General features: G+C 41.6%; 2 protein-coding genes across 3 annotated transcripts; both read left to right on the top strand.

Annotated features, from left to right (window-relative positions):
* The first annotated feature begins 965 nt into the window (after positions 1–965).
* On the top strand, positions 966–14,046 carry larp4aa (La ribonucleoprotein 4Aa). 2 transcript variants are annotated; one of them, XM_063463796.1, is made up of 17 exons: positions 966–1,525; positions 3,703–3,820; positions 4,165–4,323; positions 5,044–5,128; positions 5,242–5,378; positions 5,477–5,580; positions 5,672–5,782; positions 5,876–5,929; positions 6,024–6,233; positions 6,923–7,026; positions 7,241–7,282; positions 9,380–9,619; positions 10,245–10,296; positions 10,406–10,564; positions 10,668–10,801; positions 10,896–11,097; positions 11,433–14,046. In XM_063463796.1, the coding sequence occupies exons 1-17, from the start codon at positions 1,409–1,411 to the stop codon at positions 11,823–11,825; spliced, it is 2,421 nt and encodes an 806-aa protein (XP_063319866.1). In that variant the 5' UTR covers positions 966–1,408; the 3' UTR covers positions 11,826–14,046. The 2 variants fall into 2 exon arrangements, with proteins under 2 accessions (XP_063319866.1, XP_063319867.1); XM_063463797.1 differs by lacking the exon at positions 7,241–7,282 and having other exon boundaries at positions 967–1,525.
* Positions 14,047–15,562: 1,516 nt separating this feature from the next.
* On the top strand, positions 15,563–21,372 carry asb8 (ankyrin repeat and SOCS box containing 8). The gene is made up of 4 exons (XM_063464878.1): positions 15,563–15,852; positions 16,694–16,870; positions 16,963–17,067; positions 17,736–21,372. The coding sequence occupies exons 2-4, from the start codon at positions 16,742–16,744 to the stop codon at positions 18,369–18,371; spliced, it is 870 nt and encodes a 289-aa protein (XP_063320948.1). The 5' UTR covers positions 15,563–15,852; positions 16,694–16,741; the 3' UTR covers positions 18,372–21,372.
* The last annotated feature ends 783 nt before the right edge of the window (positions 21,373–22,155 follow it).

Here is a 22,155-nt window from a genome sequence, read left to right as displayed (position 1 = left end):
TTCTGCTTTGCACCAAGAGTTAATGACGGTGGTGGTGGTGTGATGGTGAGGCGAATACTTGAGTGTCTTTTGAGTATCATTTGTTGTGTAGTGTGCGTCAAACTCAGGTTAAAATTCTGAAAATTCTGGGTTTTTCAGTAATGATATCTGAAAATCTTAGCAGGTCTCTGTGTCTTTTGTCAAGCACATGTTTGGGGCTGCACACAAATACCCCAGTTCCTGAGTGCTTTGTTTTGAATGGTACATAAACACTGGAGCCATTCTCATTCACAATGTTGATAATCTAATTATGGATCCATAATTACCAGCATAATAGAATGTTACCTAGCTTTGAAAACCCATTTTCGGGTTAATGAAATTTATTTTAATCATCTGTTCCTGATTACATCTTGAGCAGGGTGCCAGGAAATCTGATTACATCACAGTGCTCCCCTTTTTTCTTCTTCTGCTGCCACACAAAAGGTCCCAAACCACTCATTATTCCTGCTGGTAATCAACAAGCTGCCTTTTCACAATGTAATCAGCACAGTAACTGAAACTGAAAGCCTATACTTCAGAGAATTGCAGCAGGCTGGTGGCCTGTATATAAAGCTTATGCAGCACCCAACATAGTGCTGCATTTAAGCTGCATTTATTACAAGAAGTAATAAGAAACCATGAAAACACACATGAAGGGTGAAATGGCCTACATCACAAAAAGGGTATGTATCCCAGTGTGTGTCTTATTATTTATGTATTTATGTCATGTATTTCTTATGGTTTAAAGTCAGGAAGATAAGTTCAGATTCTCTGGTACCCGAAAAATAACAGTAGATGGATTTCACCTCTTGTATTTATTTATTCTTTTAAAAACAAAACAAACAAAAAACAGCGACTGGGTCTGGATGTAAGTGCTCTTACTTCAGAAAAACTACAGTGTAAATCCGGAAAAGGAAATTGCGCCGTAGAGGTCACCGAGATCTCGCGGTGGCAGCCGGGACTTCGGCGGACTGTGTGCCTGCGCTGAGGAAAGGTGCGTGTCCCCAGTGTCCGCTCCGGTCGCCCGGTTAGGAATGCGCCTCACGAACCCGGTGTGTGCTGTAGTATTTGACGAAACGCCAGTGGGGACCGCGGTTTAAGAAGAGTCATGGTTTGGCACTGCTTGTACCATTAGTTTCTCGGCGTGTGAGCTTGATTCATTGAGCTAGCTAGTCGTTAGCCCGCTTCGTTGATTCATACGCACGCTAGCTCGCTAGCTTCAGTCTGTAGCATACCCGCTAGCCGGTTAGCCAATCCAGAGTCGAGTAGGAGAGGACCAGACTGACTGCTGAACTCAGCCGGCGTTTCGGGGAGAAGCGGCGGCGGCGGTGGTGGTGGCAGGAGGGGGCCGGGAGAACGCGACGGGGTGGAAGTGAGTCAGGAGCGGCTGATGAGTTCAGACCAGAGCGGAGAGCCGCCGCTGCTGCAGGAGGAGGCTGATCCCGGACCGAAGACCGGTGGGAAGGACGAGGCTCCGCTGGGGAGCGAGGGAGGGTCAGGCGGCATGGTGAGTGAGGCCTTCTTTAGCGTGTTAGCTTACTGGCTAAGCGACTGCTGCTTTCTAACAGGGAGACCTGTTAGCACAGTACGCCCCCTCTGCGTAATTAGCTTTGTTATTTATTACACATCTAAAATTAACTCAAACAAGATCAAGAATGAAACTTTGAGCGCGTTTGTGAGTGTGTGTGAGTTTTTGCGTGACTGTTTTGTGACTATGTGAGAAAGCAGCACCAGACTCAAAGACTTTCACGACTACTTACTCTATTTGCTGCCAGTACAGGCTTTACTTTTACACACTTGGTGATGGTGGCGGTGGGGGGGTTTATAGCAGTAGCTCTACCGCAGCTCATTCAGATAGCTGCTAACTATAGCTTAGCCGTTGTAACCAGCAAGCTCATTAAGTAGTTTGCTGAGTAATCATTAGCCCGTAAGTTAAGTTTTGACAGAGCTTTAGGATGACGGCGGTATTATTTGAAGCGGGCACGCGCCGAATCAGTTGTTTTCCGTTAGCGGGTGAACGATGCTTCAATTACTGGCCGAATGATAGTGTTCATTCACTCCGTTATCTGTGAGCTAATCGCGGTGCTAGCAGACCTAGCTAGCGCAGTGGCATGCGTTGCAAATACCTGGCCTTTGCTGCGCAGCGCAGTCAGCTGACATTGCTTGGCTCGCTGTGGCCTGTAACACAGAAGCGTGCATTGTAACCATGTGTCAAGTTGCACCGCACATAAATGTCCGCGCTTGTCTGAATGGCACAGAGGCCTCTCCTATGGGTATACATCCCGTTCTTGTTGTGTGATCGGGGAGGAGAAGTGCCCTGAGCCATTCTACCACCGGCAGCTGCTCTTGTCAGGCCAAGTGCTTTTGCAAAAAAGAGCCAGGATCTGTTAGCAGGTGGTGAATGACAATGTGAAGTAAATTTGACAGTTTAGCAGGAAGCTGCCATCCACTTTACACAAGATTAAAGGCACAGTTCACAGTTAGCTCACATCAAGATCACATCGGTGTCTGTAGATCTTAATGTGTCAGTGTGCAATCTATTCTTGGCCACAGATCTTTGCAGGGTCAGGATTTCTTCTGCCAGACCATAGCCGGTTTGGTATGTAGAGACAGATCAGATCCATGGATAACATACATGGGAAATAAATTTATGCTGGTGAAGGTAACATGTAACGTGTTCATTTGCAAATATTTTGACTACACACAGCTTTTATAGTCACCCCTCCTTGAGGAGAACAGGGTAAGGGCTGATTTTGTTGACAGGAGATCACAAGGCCTTATGGGGACATGTGTCACTGGGATGTTCCAGCCATCAGTATAAATTTAATCAATGAAAATCAGCAGACATAGCTGTAGTTGGCTATGACCCATCTACAACTTCTCTCTTAGTCTATTATGGTGTTGTTGAAGACCATAATTTAGTTTGGCTTTGTTGTCCCCTGGTGTCAGAATCAAAATATTTTATTAATGTCAGGGGGAAGTAATTTTCATTCAGATACACACTTAAAACATAAATGGGAAAAATACAAATGAAATATAAAATATTAACAAAACTGGATAAAACTAAGGCACTCAAACTGCCATATTAGAACAATACTATAAACATTATAGACAGTGTATTAGTCATAACAGTCTAGGTGTCATAAGGGGGAGTTATAAAGTTTTTTGGCCCATAGTAGGGGTGATTTCATGTGGTGTATTGTGGTTGAATGAGTCTTTTGCTGAACATGCTCCTATGGCTGTCCAGCACAAGGTAAAAAGGGTGTGAAGGATTGTTCAATATTGACTGTAACTTGGATTGCATCCTCCTTCCTTAAACCTCTGCTGGAGTAAGGGCAAACATGCCTTGAGACATGCAGCAGAGATCTAAAATTGAAAACTCTGTTTCCTAAAAAGGAAAAAAAAAGCAACAAAAAAAAGCAAAACTCAGGTGACAGATGTGTAAATGGTCACACATTTGTTAGTCAAAAGAGCCCTTATTTGAATGCGTCTTACATTTGAAGAACCACTAAAAGCATTAAACAGATGAAACGTTGTGTGCATTTCAGTAATTAAATATAAACTCTTAAGTTTCAACAGTAAAATTTAGATTACTGACAACTTACCTCTGCTCAAAAAGAAACATCACTCTGCTTTCACTGTTTGTGGGAACCAAATTTGATTGATCCTCTTTCTGTTTTGAAGGTCACCTTCAAGGGTGCTGGTTTGAATCCTAATGCCAAGGTGTGGCAGGAGATGCCCGTGGCCCCCAGCGAGACCGTTACCAGCAACCCTCATTGGTCTCCCTCGGATCTCAATGAGGGTAAGAAATGAAAGAGGATGCTAAACTGATTTTATTGCACTTTACAGCACGTGTTTGGAAAAGAAGTTTGAAAGCTTTTTTGGGAAACTGGACATTGTGACACCCATGTCTACTCATGGGATTATTTCCCCTTTTTTGAGTTAACACTCCTAACATTGTTATTGGTGTTTTAAAATAATTTTGGGGCCTTACTACTTTAAAAAAAATATTTTCTTAGATAGCATCTGTATAAGTCGCAACTTTATTCATGTACACAAACCATAAATAGCTAAACCATCTGAGATGCGGGTACGTTTGAAATAGACTGTGCTCTTTCTGAATCAGACTCTTTACCTTGTTCACAGGTTATTCTGAGCCTCCGTCTGCTGGGTGCAAGCAGTATACCGTGGGATTCCCGGTCCTGGATAACAGCAGCTCCACAGCAACAGCTGAGATAGCAGTAAATGGAATGGACCCTCCAGAGTTGGGCTTTTCCCCCGCTGAGTCTACAACAGGGACCTCAGGTCAGTCACGACACAAGAAGTCATCTTCACACACACAGGCTGCAGCTAAGAATTAGTGTTTTTTTTTTTTAATACGTCTGAAAACAGGAAATTATGAACAATCTGAATGCACTGAGGTGGCAGATTGAGTGATCTGATACCATAAAATGTCTCAACAGCTTAAAATACAAGACTTTCACGCAGATGTGTTCACAAAACTCTTTGTCCCCTGAGGGAAATTTGTCTGGGAGCCAGATGAAACACTGTCTAAACTGAGAGACTGCTGGGTCACACCTAACCTGTAGAGTTATTTGTATTTAATTACCACCTTGACAAAAACCCTGTCTTAATCACTTGTGTTGCTAAGCATATACTCCACTGTGGAAACTTGGAACCACTGGCCCCTGTGTTAGTTACACCTGTGCAATCTAATGCCCCCCCAAGGTCATAGATAAAGGTGTTGTTGTACACATACAGGGTGTGAGTTTGAATGGAGTAGAGTAAAAGTCACATCAATCTAGCCGCTCTTCCAGTAACTCAAACTTTTCCTGTCGTGCTTATGACACGGATGAATCTGACACTGTTGGAGTCATTTCAGTCACTGCTTATAATGTCATGTGACATCAGCATATGTCTTTGAAAAGAAAAAGGTTGTGCTGGAATAATAATGTCATTAATGCTTTTTAACAGAAAACATTGCAATTTTTTTTTTTCAACCATTGATTCTTTAATGTTTTACAGTGGATTCAAAAACGGAAGAACAGCCAATCTCTTCTGAGAATTTGCGAGAGTCTCTGAAGAAAGAACTGGAGTATTATTTCTCCAGGTAAGAAGTCAACACCTAAAGCAATTTTTTATGCGCAAAATTTGGAAAATAGTTTTCTGTTGACTGTTTGGAGAAGCTAATCTACGTGAATTTATTTATTTATTGTGATTCAGAGAGAACCTCTCAAAGGATTTGTACCTGATGTCCCAGATGGACAGCGATCAGTTTGTCCCTATTTGGACTATTGCCAGTATGGAGAGCATTAAAGTCCTCACTACAGACATGGACCTCATTCTGGATGTGTTGAGATGTAAGTGAAAAGCTGAGGATGGCTCATGTTTAAAAAGGTGTGTACTGATTGGTCTTTTGCCTCAGCTTAAATATTCTTAAACCCACTCTTTCTCTCAGCCTCTCCTATGGTACAAGTGGATGAGAAAGGGGAGAAAGTGCGTCCTAATCACAAGCGGTGCATTATCATTTTGAGAGAAGTTCCCGAAACCACGCCTGTTGAGGTAAAAAAAAAACGTTTGACTGACAGGCCATTAAAGCACTGAAAACATAGTTATATGCTTGAAGTGAGTATGCATTGTATTCAATTCACAGGAAGTGGAGTCATTGTTCAAAAATGACAACTGTCCAAAGGTTATTAGTGTCGAGTTTGCACACAACAACAACTGGTACATCACATTCCAATCGGACACAGATGCTCAACAGGTACTCAGCTCAACTCTTCTTCATCATGTCTAAAGTATTCAGATAAAATCCAGCATCACTGATAGTCGTTTGACTCTTTTCTTGCCCCCCTAGGCGTACAAGTACTTGAGAGAAGAAGTAAAAACATTTCAGGGAAAACCCATTATGGTGAGTTAAATTAAAACCCGACATTTTGGAAATGCCCCTCTGTAAACATCTTGACGTCTGTTGACACATTTTCCCCTCTGATTCATACCAACAGGCCAGAATAAAGGCCATCAACACATTTTTTGCAAAGAACGGCTACCGTAGCATGGACAGCAGCCTGTACGCTCAGCAGTCCCAGAGCCAGTCCCAGTACAGCTCTCCACTCTACATGCAGCACGTCTACCCCCAGCAGCAGTACCCCCTCTACGGCATCGTACCTCCCACCTGGACACCTTCGCCCACACCGTACTTTGAAACGCCTCTGGTGAGATTGACTGTGCTTTTGCTGCTGTGAGACTAACTAAAACCCTCTGTCAGAGTATCCACAGTCAAAGGGGCGAATTCAGTTTAATCTTAAAAATGTGTTATTAATGTTAATTTATTTCTTATAGAAGGTGTTTTTGTCACAGGACTTCAGGGACCATTGCCCACCTGCCGACTAATCCAAGTTTATTTTGCACTAATTGAAATAACTGCATCTTTACAAATATAGCCAAATACAGTCAGGCATTAATGTCTGTTCTGTGTGATTATTAAAACCCAGAAAACAGAAAGCCACACTTCATGCACCTCAAAGGCTTTTGTCTGCGTTCACCACCAGCATTCAGCACCTAAATATAATGCAGGAAATCAACTGTGAAAAATGTGTTTCGCGCCAGCTGTGGCAGAATCCCTTGTTAGTTATTGCTTCCTTATTTATTGTGATGCTTAAATTCAGATGCTTTGCTTTCTGAAATGTCAATGACATAAATACACAATGTTGCATAAGACTTGGCTGGGATGTTTTTGTTTGTTTGTTTTTTTTTCTAAAGCCGCTCTACAATGAACTTACTTATTTTCATCTCCTCGGGGAAAGCTAAACAACAGATATCTGCAAAAAAGTGTTGCTTTAAGCAGGATTAGCAAATACTGACTTTTTTCTTTATTTATCCCCCCCTTCCACCTCTTGAGCAGGCTCCGTTTCCCAACAGTAGCTTTGTGAATGGATTTGGCTCTGCTGGACACTACAAGACCAGCTCCAGTTCTCTTAATATCACTCGCCCATTCAACAGAAGCCGGTAAGGATTACTGTTGTGAGCTGTTTGTTTTTTTTTTGTTTTGTTTTTTTTTTGGGGGGGTCTCTTTTCTCAAACATATTAGAATGTTTTATCACTTGTGTTCTTGTTTGCATGAAGTTAAACAGTGAACATCGGATCATCTCTGTAATACAGTTTGTCTAAAGTTAAAGAGGGAACTGCTCATCACTCCCTGTCTTCTTTTACTTCCCCACAGTGTACCCCTCTATTCAAGAAAGAATGTAATAAATGCCTTCAGGTACCACTGTTATACTATATAATGAGCTTCATTGCTTCCCTCATTTCTTACCATACTGCAGTAGCCAAATGATTAAATACATAACAGGCCCCATGCCTTCTGCCAGGCAGATTTTTATGGCCATAATCGTCCTCATAGTTGTGATAGATGTTTGGTGCCTTTTTATGAGCGTCCTGAATTTGTCTTTCCTTTGATAAATGCTGGCTGCAATCTGATTTTGAGCAACTGGCTTTATTTATTTTTCCAGTTAAGGCCATCTTGCCCTTCTTTGCATTTACATTATTACATGTAACAGCTTCTCTCCATCACAACTAACTATCCATTATGTGTAGTCTTTCTTTTTTTTTTGTGCTGCTTTCATTCGTGACTGTCATCATATGCTGTAACAAAGAAATGCTGACAGGAGTTGAGTGTAGGTCATCTCTGCTGTCAAGCATCAATTCATACACTGCATTTTTGTGCAAAGAGATGACAACTTTTTCAAGCGTGTTCATCACGTTTGTTCAAAAGAAGCTTCACAAAAACATAAGTCAGACCCAGTGATGAGATCATGATGCGCATAGAGGGAATGAGGGATGGAAGAACTGACTTTGGTTCTCTCGTTTTCTTCATCTTTTCTCTTTGCTCTTTCTTTCTCTCTCTCTCTGTTCTCCCTGTGGACTTTCAAAGTCAGGAATTTCAGTCCCAACCCAATGAGCGTTCAGATTATGAGATCTGAGGGTCTGATGGGAAGATAAGTCTATGTGAAATCATGCTAATCATACAACATCTAAAAGGTTTATTTGTGGCACAAATCCTGGCAGGTCTTGCAGGGGTGTTGTCAGCTCTGCTCAGTGAGTTAATGATTGGTTGCAGATAGCCAAACACAGTAATTCTGACATCCGAGTTTTAGCTGCTTCAACCAATCATGACCTCAGTTGTAGTCCAAAACCACCTGCATGTCTACGTTTACTCTGAAGACACAGCATGTTGTCCCATTTCCCTTGCAAACTGTCAAGTTTAGTGTGGTTGCCACCAGTGTTTCCTTTGAACTGACTGAACCGTTTTAGCTTCTTTTCACTAGAAAATTGTTTATTTCCTTTGAAGACTTCAAATGAGAAGATTGCAGTGCATGATTTTCAATGTTTTAGCACAAGATTTACTCTGAAGTTCATACAGTGGTTTAGGGCTGTGCGATATGACTAAAATCTCATATCCCGATATAAGACATTTATCACAAAAGTTTTACATTTTCTGTAACTTCTGTGAATCTCGGGCAACTCGACTTGCACAAAGTGTTTTCACCTGGGCGTCGTGTACCTGAATCGAGTATTACATAAATTGAAACAGACGCAATTTTCACAGTTTTTGTGAGTATTTATTATACGGCGTGTTGCGGGGAAAAGCTTGTCCTAAGGTTGTTTTTTAAGCACCTGATGGCTCTTTTTAGCTTCTCATCCGTAAACACTCTGCATACTATTTCATGTGATTCAGTTTATTTTAAAAAATCTCAACAGGATCTTAAGCTTTATTGTGAAAGGTTTATGTGGAAAATAAACAAGCGGATGGCGGAGCCACGTGATGGTTTTACCGTCGTTGTTGCTAACGAAACGCATAAAGCAGTTACCCACACTACAGACGGACAAGTATGTTAAATATAAGAGAGAGAGAAATTCTACAGTGACCATCAAAACGATGAAAAACTATTGCTGTAAACAGTTCATGTTGCGACACCACGAAACAAACAATAGCGTAATATGAAACGATAGACGTTTTTATATCGTCATCCGATATATATCGTTATATCGAACAGCCCTACAGTGGTTTAACATCTTATAGCCATCAAATTGGATTAATGTACTTGTAACAGCTGCTGAACTGCTTTCAAAGGCTCTGGATGTATATTATACAGATCTGTTTCCTTGGAACACATAAGCATAATGTCTTGTGTATATTATGACTGCAAAAATACATGACTACGTGGACTTGAGTGTAAAAGCACCAAGCACCTTAACCGAAAGTTATTAAGTTCAGTAGGAAGCACTGGTTGCCAATTTGTATGCAGAGCATTTTAAATGCATAGTAACCTTGATCTTCACTTTCCCCTCACGACAACAGAAATCACGTGAAGCCCCAGGTGAGGCCAAACGACGTGACCTCAGCATCCATAACACCGGTCCCACTGGAAAGCCTGACCGGACTGCGAAGCCCGCAGCCTCCTGCTCCCAACGCTACTGCCGCCGTCTCCACTACTAACACAGTCCAGACAACCACTGACTTGACCATGGCATTCTCGCATCTACCCCCCTCTTCCTCATTGGACGCCAGCGATGACAGTGGCGTAGCTGGACGTGGAAGGTAAGCCTCATCTGTTTCAAACCTGGTCGAATGTTAGAGCTGCTGCTCGTGGGTTAGATTTGATAAGTTATGATATTTCCATCGATTTAAGCAGGTTACAGTTGACTTTAACCAAAAGCCATATTTTAAACTAAATGCAGTTTAAATGAGTAAAAGGGTTTTTAGACCTAGACGTATTATTTCAGTGGGTAGGTACTACTCAGATTTGTATTTTTTTTTTGTAAATGATACAAACAAAACAGTCAACTTGGGAGTTCAAAATTCCACTTACAGCATTAATCATCAACTTGAAGACTAAGCTGCCAGATTTCTCAACTTCTTTTGCTTTTTTGGCAAGTCTCATGTACTGCTCCACTAACATGAGATCTTGCTTCCCTGCCAGGAGCATGCCTCACTGTGTCCCCAGTGTCAACAGCAGCACCTGTGCTTGAGCTAGTTGCACATGTTCTTTTTTGTTGTTGTTAGAGTCTGTTGCTTCAAACATTTTCTTTCTGATTTATATGTAAAGATCAAATGATGTCATTGAAATTTGCTTATTGACTGACGCATGCTTAATGGATTTAGCATGCATATGGCTTTTGACTGACTTGACTCCTTATTCACACCTTATTTATTTGTATTTCAGACGTACGACCTACAGAGGAACACGGAGGAGGCGAGAAGAAGAACGGATTACGGTAAACAGCAATTGCCTATGGCCATAAAACTTGTATGTTGTGTTTAAAACCATGAACCATGTAATGATATTTCTGCCCGTTGACTCTGGTTTTTAATTCCTTTTCTCAGAGGCCTGTACCCTTAACAGAGGTCAAGGTTTCACCACCCAAGTTTGACCTGGCTGCTACCAACTTCCCTCCTCTTCCAGGCTGTGTGGTCAGCACACAGGGGGAGCCAGTGTTAGAAAACCGGATGTCGGATGTAGTACGTGGTTTGTACAGGGACAAGGTAAGAAAATGAGTTTGTAAATCTCTTGAACAATGATGCACAGAAAGCATTGTTGAGATGAGAACTGCACAAGTGTAACATTCATGCACTTTGCTTTTTATAGGCAGAACAAGCCAATAAAGAAGCCACTGTGAGTCCAGGTTCAGGTCAAGTCGCAGAGGAAGCTGTGGCTGTCATAAGTCCTGCCCCGGCAGCAGCAAAATCTGCTACTCAACCACTTGGACCTTCAGCCTCTGGGTATGATTGTCTCTGCTCTTAATTTGAGCATATTTTGTTCTTACAATAAAACTTAAAATGTTAGCTTTGCTAACTGAACCTTTTGTCCTGATAGTACCGTTCGTCAGGAGAAGAGAGTCGAACGGGTGGAACCTACGACTCAAAAAGCAACTCCACGCACACCTGTCAAAACTCCCGGCAACCCCGCCTCCACACAGCCTGTGCCTAGCTCCAGGCCTCAGACCTCTGCTGCTTCCACACCAGCCACACCCAGCACAGCTGCCCCTGCGACAGCCGCTCTTCCCACCCCTGCACAGGTGAGAATCTGACTTTCCTGTTGTTGCTGCCGCCACATGAGCGCAGTTGTCTTCCTGATGATGAGATCTTTTGCGCATAGAGGGAAAGTGAGGTAGTGAATTGACTGGCTTTGGCTCTATCCCTCATCTCTGTCACTCTTTCTTTTTTCTTCTCTCTCTCATTTCACCCCAACCCCACCCCTCACGCTTCTGTCTCACCAAAAGTCCAGAATTTTCACTCCTACCCCAATGAGCGTCAAGATTATGAGATCTGAGGGTTTGACTGGAAAAACTCAGTAAATGACTGTATGTTTTTCCCATCTTAAAAATGTTGTATTCTTTCTGTTTTTGTTTAGGAGCCCCGTAAACTCAGCTACGCCGAAGTGTGTCAAAGGCCACCCAAGGACCCTCCCCCTGCGTCCCCTGCCCCAGCCACCCCTAGCACCGCGTCAGGCCAGCCGCTACGTGAATTGCGCGTGAACAAGGCCGAGGAGCCGGGCTCCAGCAGCAGTCCTGGAGACAAGCACGAGAGAAGCCACGACAGGGAGGGGGGATGGGAATGCAAGGAGAGCCGGCCACCACGTGAACGTGACTCTCAAGGCTACCACCGCAGCAATGGCCCCAGGGGCACCGGGGGCCTCAAGTTTCGGGACCATAGGCGTCCTCCACCAGCCCGACGCAGCTCCCCACAGGGAGGATACAGGCACACTGGAAAAGAGCAGAACATCCCACCAGTATCGCCAAAATAAAAACTTGATATCAATAGAAAAAGATGTATGAATATATACATGGATATATATAATTATATAAAAATAAATAACATAAAAGCAACAACAATTATGGTAGCCACCTTCCCCACCCCCCTGGAACATGTCCAAAGAGAGGCTTTTAAAGTGGCAATGAGACTGACATCCAGGACTTATGGGCAAAATGACACCTGAAGAACTTTGACGAGTGATTGGAAAAGAAACAAAAACGTCGTTTTGGCCTTCAGAAATACGCTTAAAAGAATTTAAGTGTGACTTACCTGAAGGTTGTTGATTCGATCATGCTCTGCTAGGGAAAGGTGGGATGCTGGGTCTCGTAAATGGCCCTCTACCTTTTTTTTTTTTTTTTTTTTTTTTTTTTTTTTTTTTTAAATTAAAGAATAGATGTTGGTCTGCAAGAACAATATGCACTAAGAAAAAAAGAACATGCATATATGTCATGTACATATACAAAGATATCACTAACACGCAATGAGACATCAGTTCTTGTTTTTTTTTTCTCTTGTGTGCTTAGGTTTGCAAGTATGACTGAAGGGTTGACTGATGTCTGTGAATGCATCGATTGTTAAGCTAAATGACTGAAGTGCTGCAGGGTGCTGTCGCACTGATGTAATGATATTGAGAACGTTTTGATTTTTACAGCAGAGATTCTGAATCGTCCTGAAACGGGACAATGTGGTCTTCTAATGTATATGAATGAATTGTGTTCTATGGTGGTATTTTGATCCTGGTTCATGATTGGCTTAAACGCTCTCCGTCAGATTATCAGAAGCTGTTGACATGCGCCGCAGTCAGATGTGTGATTTTTATTCGAAGCCCGGATGCTCTGTAAAGGGGGGGGGGGGGCTGGCTCACTGGGCCTCACTGGGCTGTTAGCCACGGTGAACCTGCTAGCCTGGTCCAAAGTTTTTCACGTTGAGTTTTACGTGTTTTGAGTCTGTTCCCGATGAATTCAGAATATCGTCATGTTGATTATCAGTCAGGTTCTCTGTTTACATGTTTTGTTGTTGGTTTTGTTTTTTGGGGGGGTTTGTGTGTTTTCATGAGGAAAAACAAATAGGTTTATGCTAAGATTTGACTGCTTGGTGCGCCCAGTGGTTTTAGGCAAGGTTTGGCTTTTCTACATCATCGTCATCATCACGGGATATCCAGGTTAAGCTTATATCTGTGAATTTGTTCTTAACAATGGCATAACGTCAAAAAAAATAGACTGAGTGCTGTTAGCTAATGATGATAGCTATTTACTATCAGGCAGCCAAGTTGTGGGTATAAAGGAAATTGGAATATTTTCACGTGCTACGTGCCAGCTGGCTGCGATTATAGTGTGCTAGGATAAAGTTTAGATTTTTTTGATGAGGTCTGCTAATGTAATCTTTGGGGGAACTCTTTGGCCCAGTGAAACTGGATTTTGAAAAAGCTGTAGAGGTGTAGTAACCTATGCTATATTGTAATAAACCCTTCACTAGAAACGTGTGTGGGAGAATGTAATTGTTCTAGTACTGAATTTACGGAGGGAGGCTTTTGACCAGTCAATCCACCAGATTGTTTTGTGCTTTTAGGGTGAGTTTGCTGTTTTGTTCTTTTTCCCCTTTTTTTTTTTTCTTCTAAGTTTTGGAAAACAAACAGATTAACTTAGAATTTGAAGTTTGACTCACTGTATGTATTGCTTTCTTAAATTTATTTATTTTAATTCTAATGCGCAGCGCTTTTCTCCCAATCTTGGTAGGCTGGTTTCCCCAAAGTTGTGTGAAATCGCATTGGCAAAAATAAAAAAATCACATATGACATTTCTGTACCGATCAAGATGTCAGCTGAGAGAAAATACTTGTTGCGTTGACTTTGGGATTAGTAATGCAGTAAACGAGTATCCAATCACTGGAGCTGTTTTTTTTTTTTTTTTCTTTTTCATAATAAGTATGAGCAGCTAGTGATTTAGTATAATTAAAGAAATGCACTAACTTTGTTTTTAAAAAGAATCTTACTCATGAGTAATGTGAAATCATTTTAGAAGCATATGGTTGATGTTGACAGGCTTGCAAAAATACCTACAGGATTTGCTCCCCCCCCTCAATATGTTTGGGTTATTTTCTGTTAATTTGGGTTGGGGTGGCAAATGGAAATGTAGTCATGAATCAACCAAGTGTTTGAGACACAATCTTAGAACTGTATGAAATGTCACCAAAAATAAATTATTTTGATTTGGCTTCCCAGTGTCACATTTATTACTGCTGTTTTGTTTTAAGCACATATACGAAACATAGTTTGATACACTAAAAGAAAACAAATGTTAATAGAACTACAGACTGAATATCCTGCATCTCTGATCATTTGTTACATTGTTTATTTTTATTTTATTGTTTTTAAAACATTTAAAGTCAAAAAGAACAGACAACATTTTTCCAGTCTTCCACTGTGAAATTTTGGTGAAATTGTGTGTATTGCAGCTTCAGTCTTCTCTTCTCAGCTGACAGTGTGGTCTTCTGCTGCTGTAGCACATCTGCCTCAAGGTCCAATGTGTTCAGAGAGGCTCTTCCTCATACCTCTGTTGTAGCAAGTGCTTATTTGAGTGACTATTGGCTCGAAGCTGGCTGGCCAATCTGCCACCAACAAGGCATTTTGACACAGACCTGCCACTCAATGAATATCATTTTATCAGACCATTCTCAGTAAACCGTAGCGATGGCTGTGTGGGGAAATCCCAGTGGATCAGAAATTTTGTCAGTCTCAATTCCACCATCAGGCCAGGGTCTTTCTGTGCGGAGTTTGCATGTTCTTCTCGTGTTTGCGTGGGTTCTCTCCAGGTACTACGGCTTCCTCACAAATTCCAAAGACATGCAGTTAGTGGGGATAGGTTAATTGGTAACTCTAAATTGCCCATAGGTGTGAATGGTTGTCTGTCTCTTTCTTAGCCCTGCGGCAAACTAGCGACCTGTCCAGGGTGTACCCTGCCTCTTGCCTTAAGACAGCTTGGATAGGCTCCAGCCCCCTCCCCAACAAGGATAAGTGGAAGAGAATGGATTCATGCATTTCGGCTGGTACAGGGTCTAGATTTTTCACTGCAATGCCACAGGTGGTGTTAATAAATGCTGTGTCACTCCATAAATTTTTTTTCACTGCCTCCCACCTGAATGACAAATTTCATTTGGCTTCATGCACTCTTATGATGATTCATAATTGCTGGAAAAGAACAACAAAATAAATAATTGAAATTAGCACATATTTTGTGGGGGGGAGCTTCCCTCCTGCTGTAGAGCCTTGCCCCCTAAGCTGCCCACCTTGTAAAAACTAATTGCTTGTTTGTCCAAAAGCCTCTTATAGCCTTTGTTTTCTTAGGAGATAAAAATGATTTATTGTATCATTAAGTGTTTTTGTCAATAATTTCTTGATTCTATTTACGCATAGGGGATTTTGACATATTTCTCTGAAGAGGTATGTGCCACCCTGCCTAGACATTTTGCCCCCCCCCCGCAATGTGAAATTTTCTATAGCCACTGACGTATGGCCTATATGTGGTTTGGCTACCCATTTTAGGCTCGTATGCTGAGGGTTGATGTCGGCATGGGACTATCAGGTTCAGGATTAGGATAAGCCTTAGGGATAAAGTAAGAAGATGATAAAAACTGCTTATCCTTAGCTTGTACTCTCCTGATCATCGGAGTCCAACTCCCCACCTCCTCTGCCGCTGTTTCTGCTAGCTGAGCCCTTAACATGGACATAAACTGAAAGAATCCGTGGCACGCCGGTGGTAGCATGCCTATATTGGGATAAGTGAGTACACTTGGCGAGGACGTGGAGTTCTGCCAGGCCCCGTAAACGTCGGTGTTCAGAGAAAATGTCAGGTTATACCAAATTACTGCGGACAGTCAGCGTCCACGCTGCCCGCGTTTAAATACCGAGGTTCGAGACAGAGGGCGTGGCCCTGGTGGTGACGTTTCGTGTTTATGTGAAAGCTAGCAGCGGTCGGTCTATACAGTAACCTGCCAGACCTTCAAGCCGTGGACTGTAAACGGTATGGGTTTTCACCAGCATTGTTTAATTCTTGTTGATTCGTGCAAGCTGTGTTGGAAGGCGAGTTTACAAGTAGTTGGTAATTATGTCCGCAGATTTTTCTCCGTCTGTGAGTGTCGTTTGTTCCTGCATCTCGAAGCTAACATTACCTCGTAGCTAGCTAGCCTAGCTAGCAGGATAGTGGGAAGTGTAGCCGGGTATGATTATTTTTCTTTTGCCTATAAACTCCACCGGTCAGCGCGAAGTAACCCTTGTGGTTTCTACGTCAACGTTAAAGCTTTTACTTGATTGTAAACCTTGTGGCATTGTTGCAGACTTTGTTTATTTTTGCAGAGTGAGCTAAGGTTAGCTGTGTGTGTCAGTCATTTGTTTAAAGCAGCGGCGTTAGCTGCTTATATATATGGCTGACAAGTTGCTCGTATCTACTTCAGTTAAGTAGCAACAGCAAAATAAAGTTGGGTTTCATCTCCCAGATTACAGCTGAGCCTTGCACCATCTAGATTATACGACAAGACATCGTGTCCAACCCACACCCAAACAGATAATAGTCGGGAAAGATTATTTTAAATATTAATTTTGGGATTTTAACAAAGCTGTGTGAAATTTCGGTCTTTAGTTAAACAATTTCTAACACATTCTGTATGTGAATTGAACATATTTTGTATTTATAGCAAGCATATAACTCATCAAATCGAAGCACTGGTATACTGAATAAAACAGGTCTGCGTGCATACTTAGGCACGATAAACTGTGAAATGTCTGTTTTATATTCTGTTGACTTATTTAAGATTCACTGTGTCTTAGAAGTTGTAATCAAGTAATTTTTAAAAACTGTGTTTCAGTGTGCCATAGCGTCACCCCTGCCTGGGTGCAATGGTCTTCTGTTACACATGAGCTCTACTATGTGGTACATCATGCAAAGCATTCAGAGTAAATATTCCCTGTCTGAGCGGCTCATCCGAACAATTGCAGCCATTCGCTCATTCCCGCACGACAATGTGGAGGATCTTATCCGTAAGGTATGCTTGCTTATCTTCCAGTCAAACTGACGTAAACAATCCCCTGTAGTGTCATGAGTAATGTTGATATTGTTATTTCCTGGCTGATTAAGGGTGCTGATGTGAATCGGATGCATGGCACGCTCAAACCCCTGCACTGTGCCTGTATGGTTGCTGATGCTGACTGTGTGGAGCTGCTGCTGGAGAAGGGGGCAGAGGTATGTTACAGCTGACTTGCACACTGAAGTTTTTCATATTCACTTTAGATTTATTCGGCACCTTTAAAGGTTTTTGCCTTAAGGCGGGTAAGTATGCATGCAAACACAGTCAGTGTAAGTGTGAGCAGGACAAGCGTTAAAAGCTTTCAAAAGGTAAAGAAAAAAACCTAGCATTGTTTACACTGAAGGATTCATGTTGAGTCATGATCTGAAACCACTGGCTGTCTGAAAAGATAGGGAAATTGTATCAGTTTATTTTAGTAGTACTAGCAATATGTGGTGGGGATATGGGAGAATTTAAAGGGTTAATTGTTACAATTATTTGATGGAAACTATCCTCTGTGAATTGAGTTTTATTTTCAGGGCTCACAGCATTCAAATTCATTCCCTGTTTCTTTAGATGATCACTGAGCAGTTTTCATTTGGACTGTTTAGTAGACTGTCGTTCTTTTGTTTTTGATATAATTTAATGGTGCAAACAATTTCTGAATCATCTGGTTATTCCATTTCACCCTCCTTTTACATCTGTGCTGCAGCACATGAGCCAAAATATCTGGCAGGCGTTGAGACGCCTACACAGTCACTTCTCAGGGGACCCTGCAGCTTTGTGCTATTTAATTAAGTCTTGTTGGCATAAGACTGCTCATTATACTGAATTTTCTCATCAGGTAAATGCTTTGGATGGCTATAATCGTACAGCACTGCACTATGCAGCAGAGAAGGATGAGAGCTGTGTGGAGCTGCTGTTGGAATATGGAGCCCAGCCAAATGCCCTGGATGGCAATAAAGACACTCCTCTTCACTGGGCCGCCTTCAAAGATAATCCTGAGTGTGTAAGGGCCCTGCTGGAGAGCGGGGCCTGTCCCAATGCCCGTGACTACAACAATGACACACCTCTTAGCTGGGCAGCAATGAAAGGCAACCTTGAGAGTGTCAAAGTGCTATTAGACTATGGAGCACAGGTCCATGTAACTAACCTGAAGGGCCAGACCCCTATCTCCCGGCTGGTGGCCCTGTTGGCCCGAGGCCTGGGCACCGAACAAGAGGAAGAGTGTTTGGAGCTACTCTGTCGAGCAGCAGGGAGGTTTGAGATTCGACGGGCCGACGGCACCCTTCCCAGGGAGCTGAGTAAAGATCCCCAGCTGCTGGCGAGGCTGACCAACATGGTGGCTCAGGCGCCCACGCTTCGCTCTCTGGCACGCTGTGCAGTACGGCAAAGTCTCGGAGTGCAGTTCCTCCCCACGGCTGTCAAAGAGCTTCCTTTACCAGAGACTATTAAAGACTATCTGCTGTTGAGAGACTGAAAATGAAGCTGTTTTGGTGTCCTCAGACCTCACTGGCTCATTATTAAAGAGCTCATCACACTGCATTGCACACTGCAAGGAACTGTCTCCACGGAATTAAAGAGTTGTCCAACCTTTCTGCAATTTATTACAATATATGTGATAGGAGGAATAATGAACTTAATGTATTTTTCTTTACAAAAAAATATAAATAAGCAGTGAGTGAAGTGCAGATGAATATATTTTAATTTGTAGAATCAAGTTGGCACCAGTGCATTCTCCTCATGCGTTGAGTATCTCAAAGCCTGTTTTAAGGAAATCTTTCTCACTTTCTTTGCAGAAAGAAAGTATAACATCGGGTTTATTCAGCTCCATCATAGTAACGATGTATGTATGTGCATCCAATCATCCAGCTGTTTTGGTTCATGAATAGTCAGAAATTAAAGTTATCATCTTGCCTGCTAAATTCACAGGAAGTATGAATGTTACTTTTTAAAATGTAAATATAATTTAAAAGAGTTTGCCACAGACAATGAGGAAAGTCATAAATTATAGAATGAGTATATGCTCATTATACCTTTTTTAGAGTGAAACAAACAGTTGATGAATGAGGACTCATGTCCACTGGTGCATGCTGTCCTGTAGTTGTAATAGAGTGTGTTGTGTGAAGGTGGTTTATATGTTGGAGTTGGAGTGGTCATCTTTCTCTCAGGCACCCTGAAGAGCTCACGCTGCAGTCATTTTTGATATACCAATAGAAGTAAACACATCAGATTTAAAGAAAATAAAGAGTGTGGGGGTTAACACAGCAAGAACGTCCTCGTTTTGAATCCACTGGATGGCTGGTGCGAAGTTTTCATGTTCTCCCCATGCCTGCGTGGGTTTTCTCTGGGTACTCTGGGTTACTCCAGGTTACTCCCACGCTCTGAAAACATGCATGTTAGGTTAACTAGAGAATTGGCTGTGAGTGTTCGTTTTTCTCTGTGTTAGCTCTGTAACAGACTGGCGGTTGGGGGTGCACTGTTCTTTTTGTCCTGTGACTGCTGGGATGGATAGCCCCACCCCACCAAAAAAATGTGAGGCTCAAAAATGGATGAATGGATAGAAGAAAACACTTGAGCAGATTAGAAATTATGCCAGATGGCAGCAGTTTTATTTATGTCGATGCAGCAGAAGGTTGGTAACTATTACTGGTTTCACATGATGTGCCAGGCACACTAACTTTGCCTCCATAGTCTTTGGAAGTTATTCTGCTCTGATAGCAAGTCTGCAGTCTTGTGATTTAGTATTTATTTGGTCTATATTTTAATAAAATAAAATGAAATAAAAAGTTGCAGTTCCAGTTGCCAATAAGGAATAAAGTTTTTTGTTTTGTTTTGTTTTGTTTTTATTATCAGTGGATGTTTTCAGTCTTAACTTGCAAAAGTTTGTGTATCAAGGGTGCTCGCTGGTCCAACATTTTGCAGGATATTTGAAAGTGACTTTATTTTAAATTGTTACGTATTAGGACCATGATATGGCATGATGACTAAGTTTTTGTCTTTGAAGGATTCACTAACTTGCAATTTGTTAAAGCACTTGTCTACAATCTGACAATTTCTGTGCTTGAATATGTTTGCCTTTCTACAGATGTGTAAAAGTTAACCTCTAGATCATGTCTTGTGTACACCAGCAAAGGTGCTTTTTTTCTTCTTTGTAAACATACTGCAAGTAAATGCCTTTATATTCCAGCTCACTCTTTTCTCTCTGCTCTTCACAAAAATCACACATTGATAGCTCATATATATCAAATCACAATTAATTACATCTAATAGAGAATACTTAATGTCTATACCTGTTATTGACAGCGCTGTGATAGTTTTACATTATGCATATACAACACAGGTTATATCTAATAACAAACTGTTACAGTAAGCATTGTCACTGATGACCAAACATTCACAGTGACAGCGTTTTAAAACACAAGCCATGATTGTTTTGTTTTTTTTAAACTTTGTTCCTGCTTCTGGCATGTCAAATATCTTTCATTAAAGAGACCATATACCGAGTGCAATTATTAAAGCTCAGTGCATGGCTACAGGCTACCATGAACTGAACATAACATAACAACATATGTAGCTTTGTCAAAATATACACTCCTGTGTTACTTTCTTTAGATGCATCTTGCTAGTACTGGGTTGGACCCCTTTTTTACTTTCAGAGCTTCTTTAATTCTTCATAACATAGGTTCGACTGCTGGAAACATTTTTAAGAAATTTTGGGCCATATTGACATGACGACATCACATAGTTGTGCAGATTTGGGGGCCACAGATCCATCATGTGAAGCACCCGATCCACCGCATCCCAAGTGTGCTCTAGTGAACTCATTGTCATTGTACAAGAAACCAGTTTGAGATGATTTGAGCTTTGTAACATGGTGCATTATTCAGCTGCAAGCAGCCACCAGAAGATAGCTACACTGTGGTTATAAAGGGACAGACATGTTCAGCAATAACACTCAGACTGTGGCATTTAAATGATGCTTAGTTGTTACTAAGTGGTCCAAAGTGTGCCAAGGAAATATCCCTTCACCATTACACCACCGGCAGACTGAACAGTTACACGGCAGGACAGATCCATGCTTTCATGTTGTTTTTTTATTCTGACCCTACGCTCATCAGACCAGACAGCGTTTTTCGAATCCTTTGTGCTTTGTTTTAGGCAAGCTTCACTTTCCTGTTCTCAGCTGTCAGGAGTAGTATACGGTGTGGTCTACTGCTGCTGTAGCCCTTATGCTTTGTGGTTCCATGTTCAGAGATGCTCTTTTGCATACCTTGGTTTTAAGGAGTGGTTATTTGAGTTACTGTTCCCTTCCTATCAGGTCTAAGCAGTCCAACTATTCTCCTTTCCCATTCTCATGTGCATTTTGGACTTCATCAGGTCGTCTTCATCTCTAATTGCCAAAATGCATTGAGTTGTTGCCATGTAATTGGCTGATATTTGTGTTAATGTACAGTTGAAAAGTGTACCTAATAAAGTGACCAGTGGGTGTATAACCTAAATTCAGAAGTAATATTCATGATCTGCTGCATCTAACATATTCTCTCAAAGGCATGAATAATAAAAAATAAGAGTCTTAGTACACATATTGGAGTGGATCACAGCGGCTACAGCGAGCAGTTCAGAGGAAACGGATAATATATTTATACTTAGTATTTGTGAAGTAATTTCTAATTCTAGTGCAAAAAATACCCAGAGTATCGATGGAGTTATGATAGAAGTGCTATTTACAACAGTTAAACATAAGGTTTGTATTTAATTTTACATTTTAAAATGCTGAATGCTTTTTTTCTGGGGAAAGCTCTTGACAAACATATTTAAGTCAAAGAAATGACCAATTATACCGTTACTTCAGTGTCTTGGAAAGAATTTGAAAGCTACCATTAGCACCTTCAATTCTCATATTATCCATTGGGGGTCCCTCTAGCCCTGTCTCTAAGTCACCAGCTTGTAAGACTGCCTTTGAAGTAAATGTGACACTTCTATATCGGAGGAAACATGTATTGTTAAGCAACACTGGCTGTAGATTACATCAGCCAGTTTATCTGAATACATTTTTGAATGCATTTTTCAAATGTATAAGAAGAGCTACATTTACATGATCACAAGTTCAGGCATATTCATTTGTGATTTTTTTTAACCAGCTACTTGGGGCTTGTACCTTTACAAAGGGATAAGTTGAGAGTATCAGGAAGGAAACCAAATCAAGAGGGGAAAGACCCCACTGTTGACAGCTGTGACATACCATCTAATATAACTTCAAT

The sequence above is a fragment of the Pelmatolapia mariae genome, linkage group LG20, assembly GCF_036321145.2.
Source record: "Pelmatolapia mariae isolate MD_Pm_ZW linkage group LG20, Pm_UMD_F_2, whole genome shotgun sequence".
NCBI classification, from domain to species: domain Eukaryota; kingdom Metazoa; phylum Chordata; class Actinopteri; order Cichliformes; family Cichlidae; genus Pelmatolapia; species Pelmatolapia mariae.
The sequence above is the reverse complement of the archived record's forward strand: the minus strand, read 5'-3'. Positions and strand labels throughout refer to the sequence as shown.

What these genes read in the sequence shown, in the direction of transcription:
- asb8 (XM_063464878.1), top strand. Translation starts at nt 16,742, where the DNA reads ATGAGCTCTACTATGTGGTACATCATGCAAAGCATTCAGAGTAAATAT. An exon ending in TGGAGGATCTTATCCGTAAG is followed by an intron (nt 16,871 to 16,962) that starts GTATGCTTGCTT and finishes TGGCTGATTAAG; the next exon opens with GGTGCTGATGTGAATCGGAT. An exon ending in TGCTGGAGAAGGGGGCAGAG is followed by an intron (nt 17,068 to 17,735) that starts GTATGTTACAGC and finishes TTTTCTCATCAG; the next exon opens with GTAAATGCTTTGGATGGCTA.
- larp4aa (XM_063463796.1), top strand. Translation starts at nt 1,409, where the DNA reads ATGAGTTCAGACCAGAGCGGAGAGCCGCCGCTGCTGCAGGAGGAGGCT. An exon ending in CGGACACAGATGCTCAACAG is followed by an intron (nt 5,783 to 5,875) that starts GTACTCAGCTCA and finishes TTGCCCCCCTAG; the next exon opens with GCGTACAAGTACTTGAGAGA. An exon ending in TTCAGGGAAAACCCATTATG is followed by an intron (nt 5,930 to 6,023) that starts GTGAGTTAAATT and finishes TCATACCAACAG; the next exon opens with GCCAGAATAAAGGCCATCAA.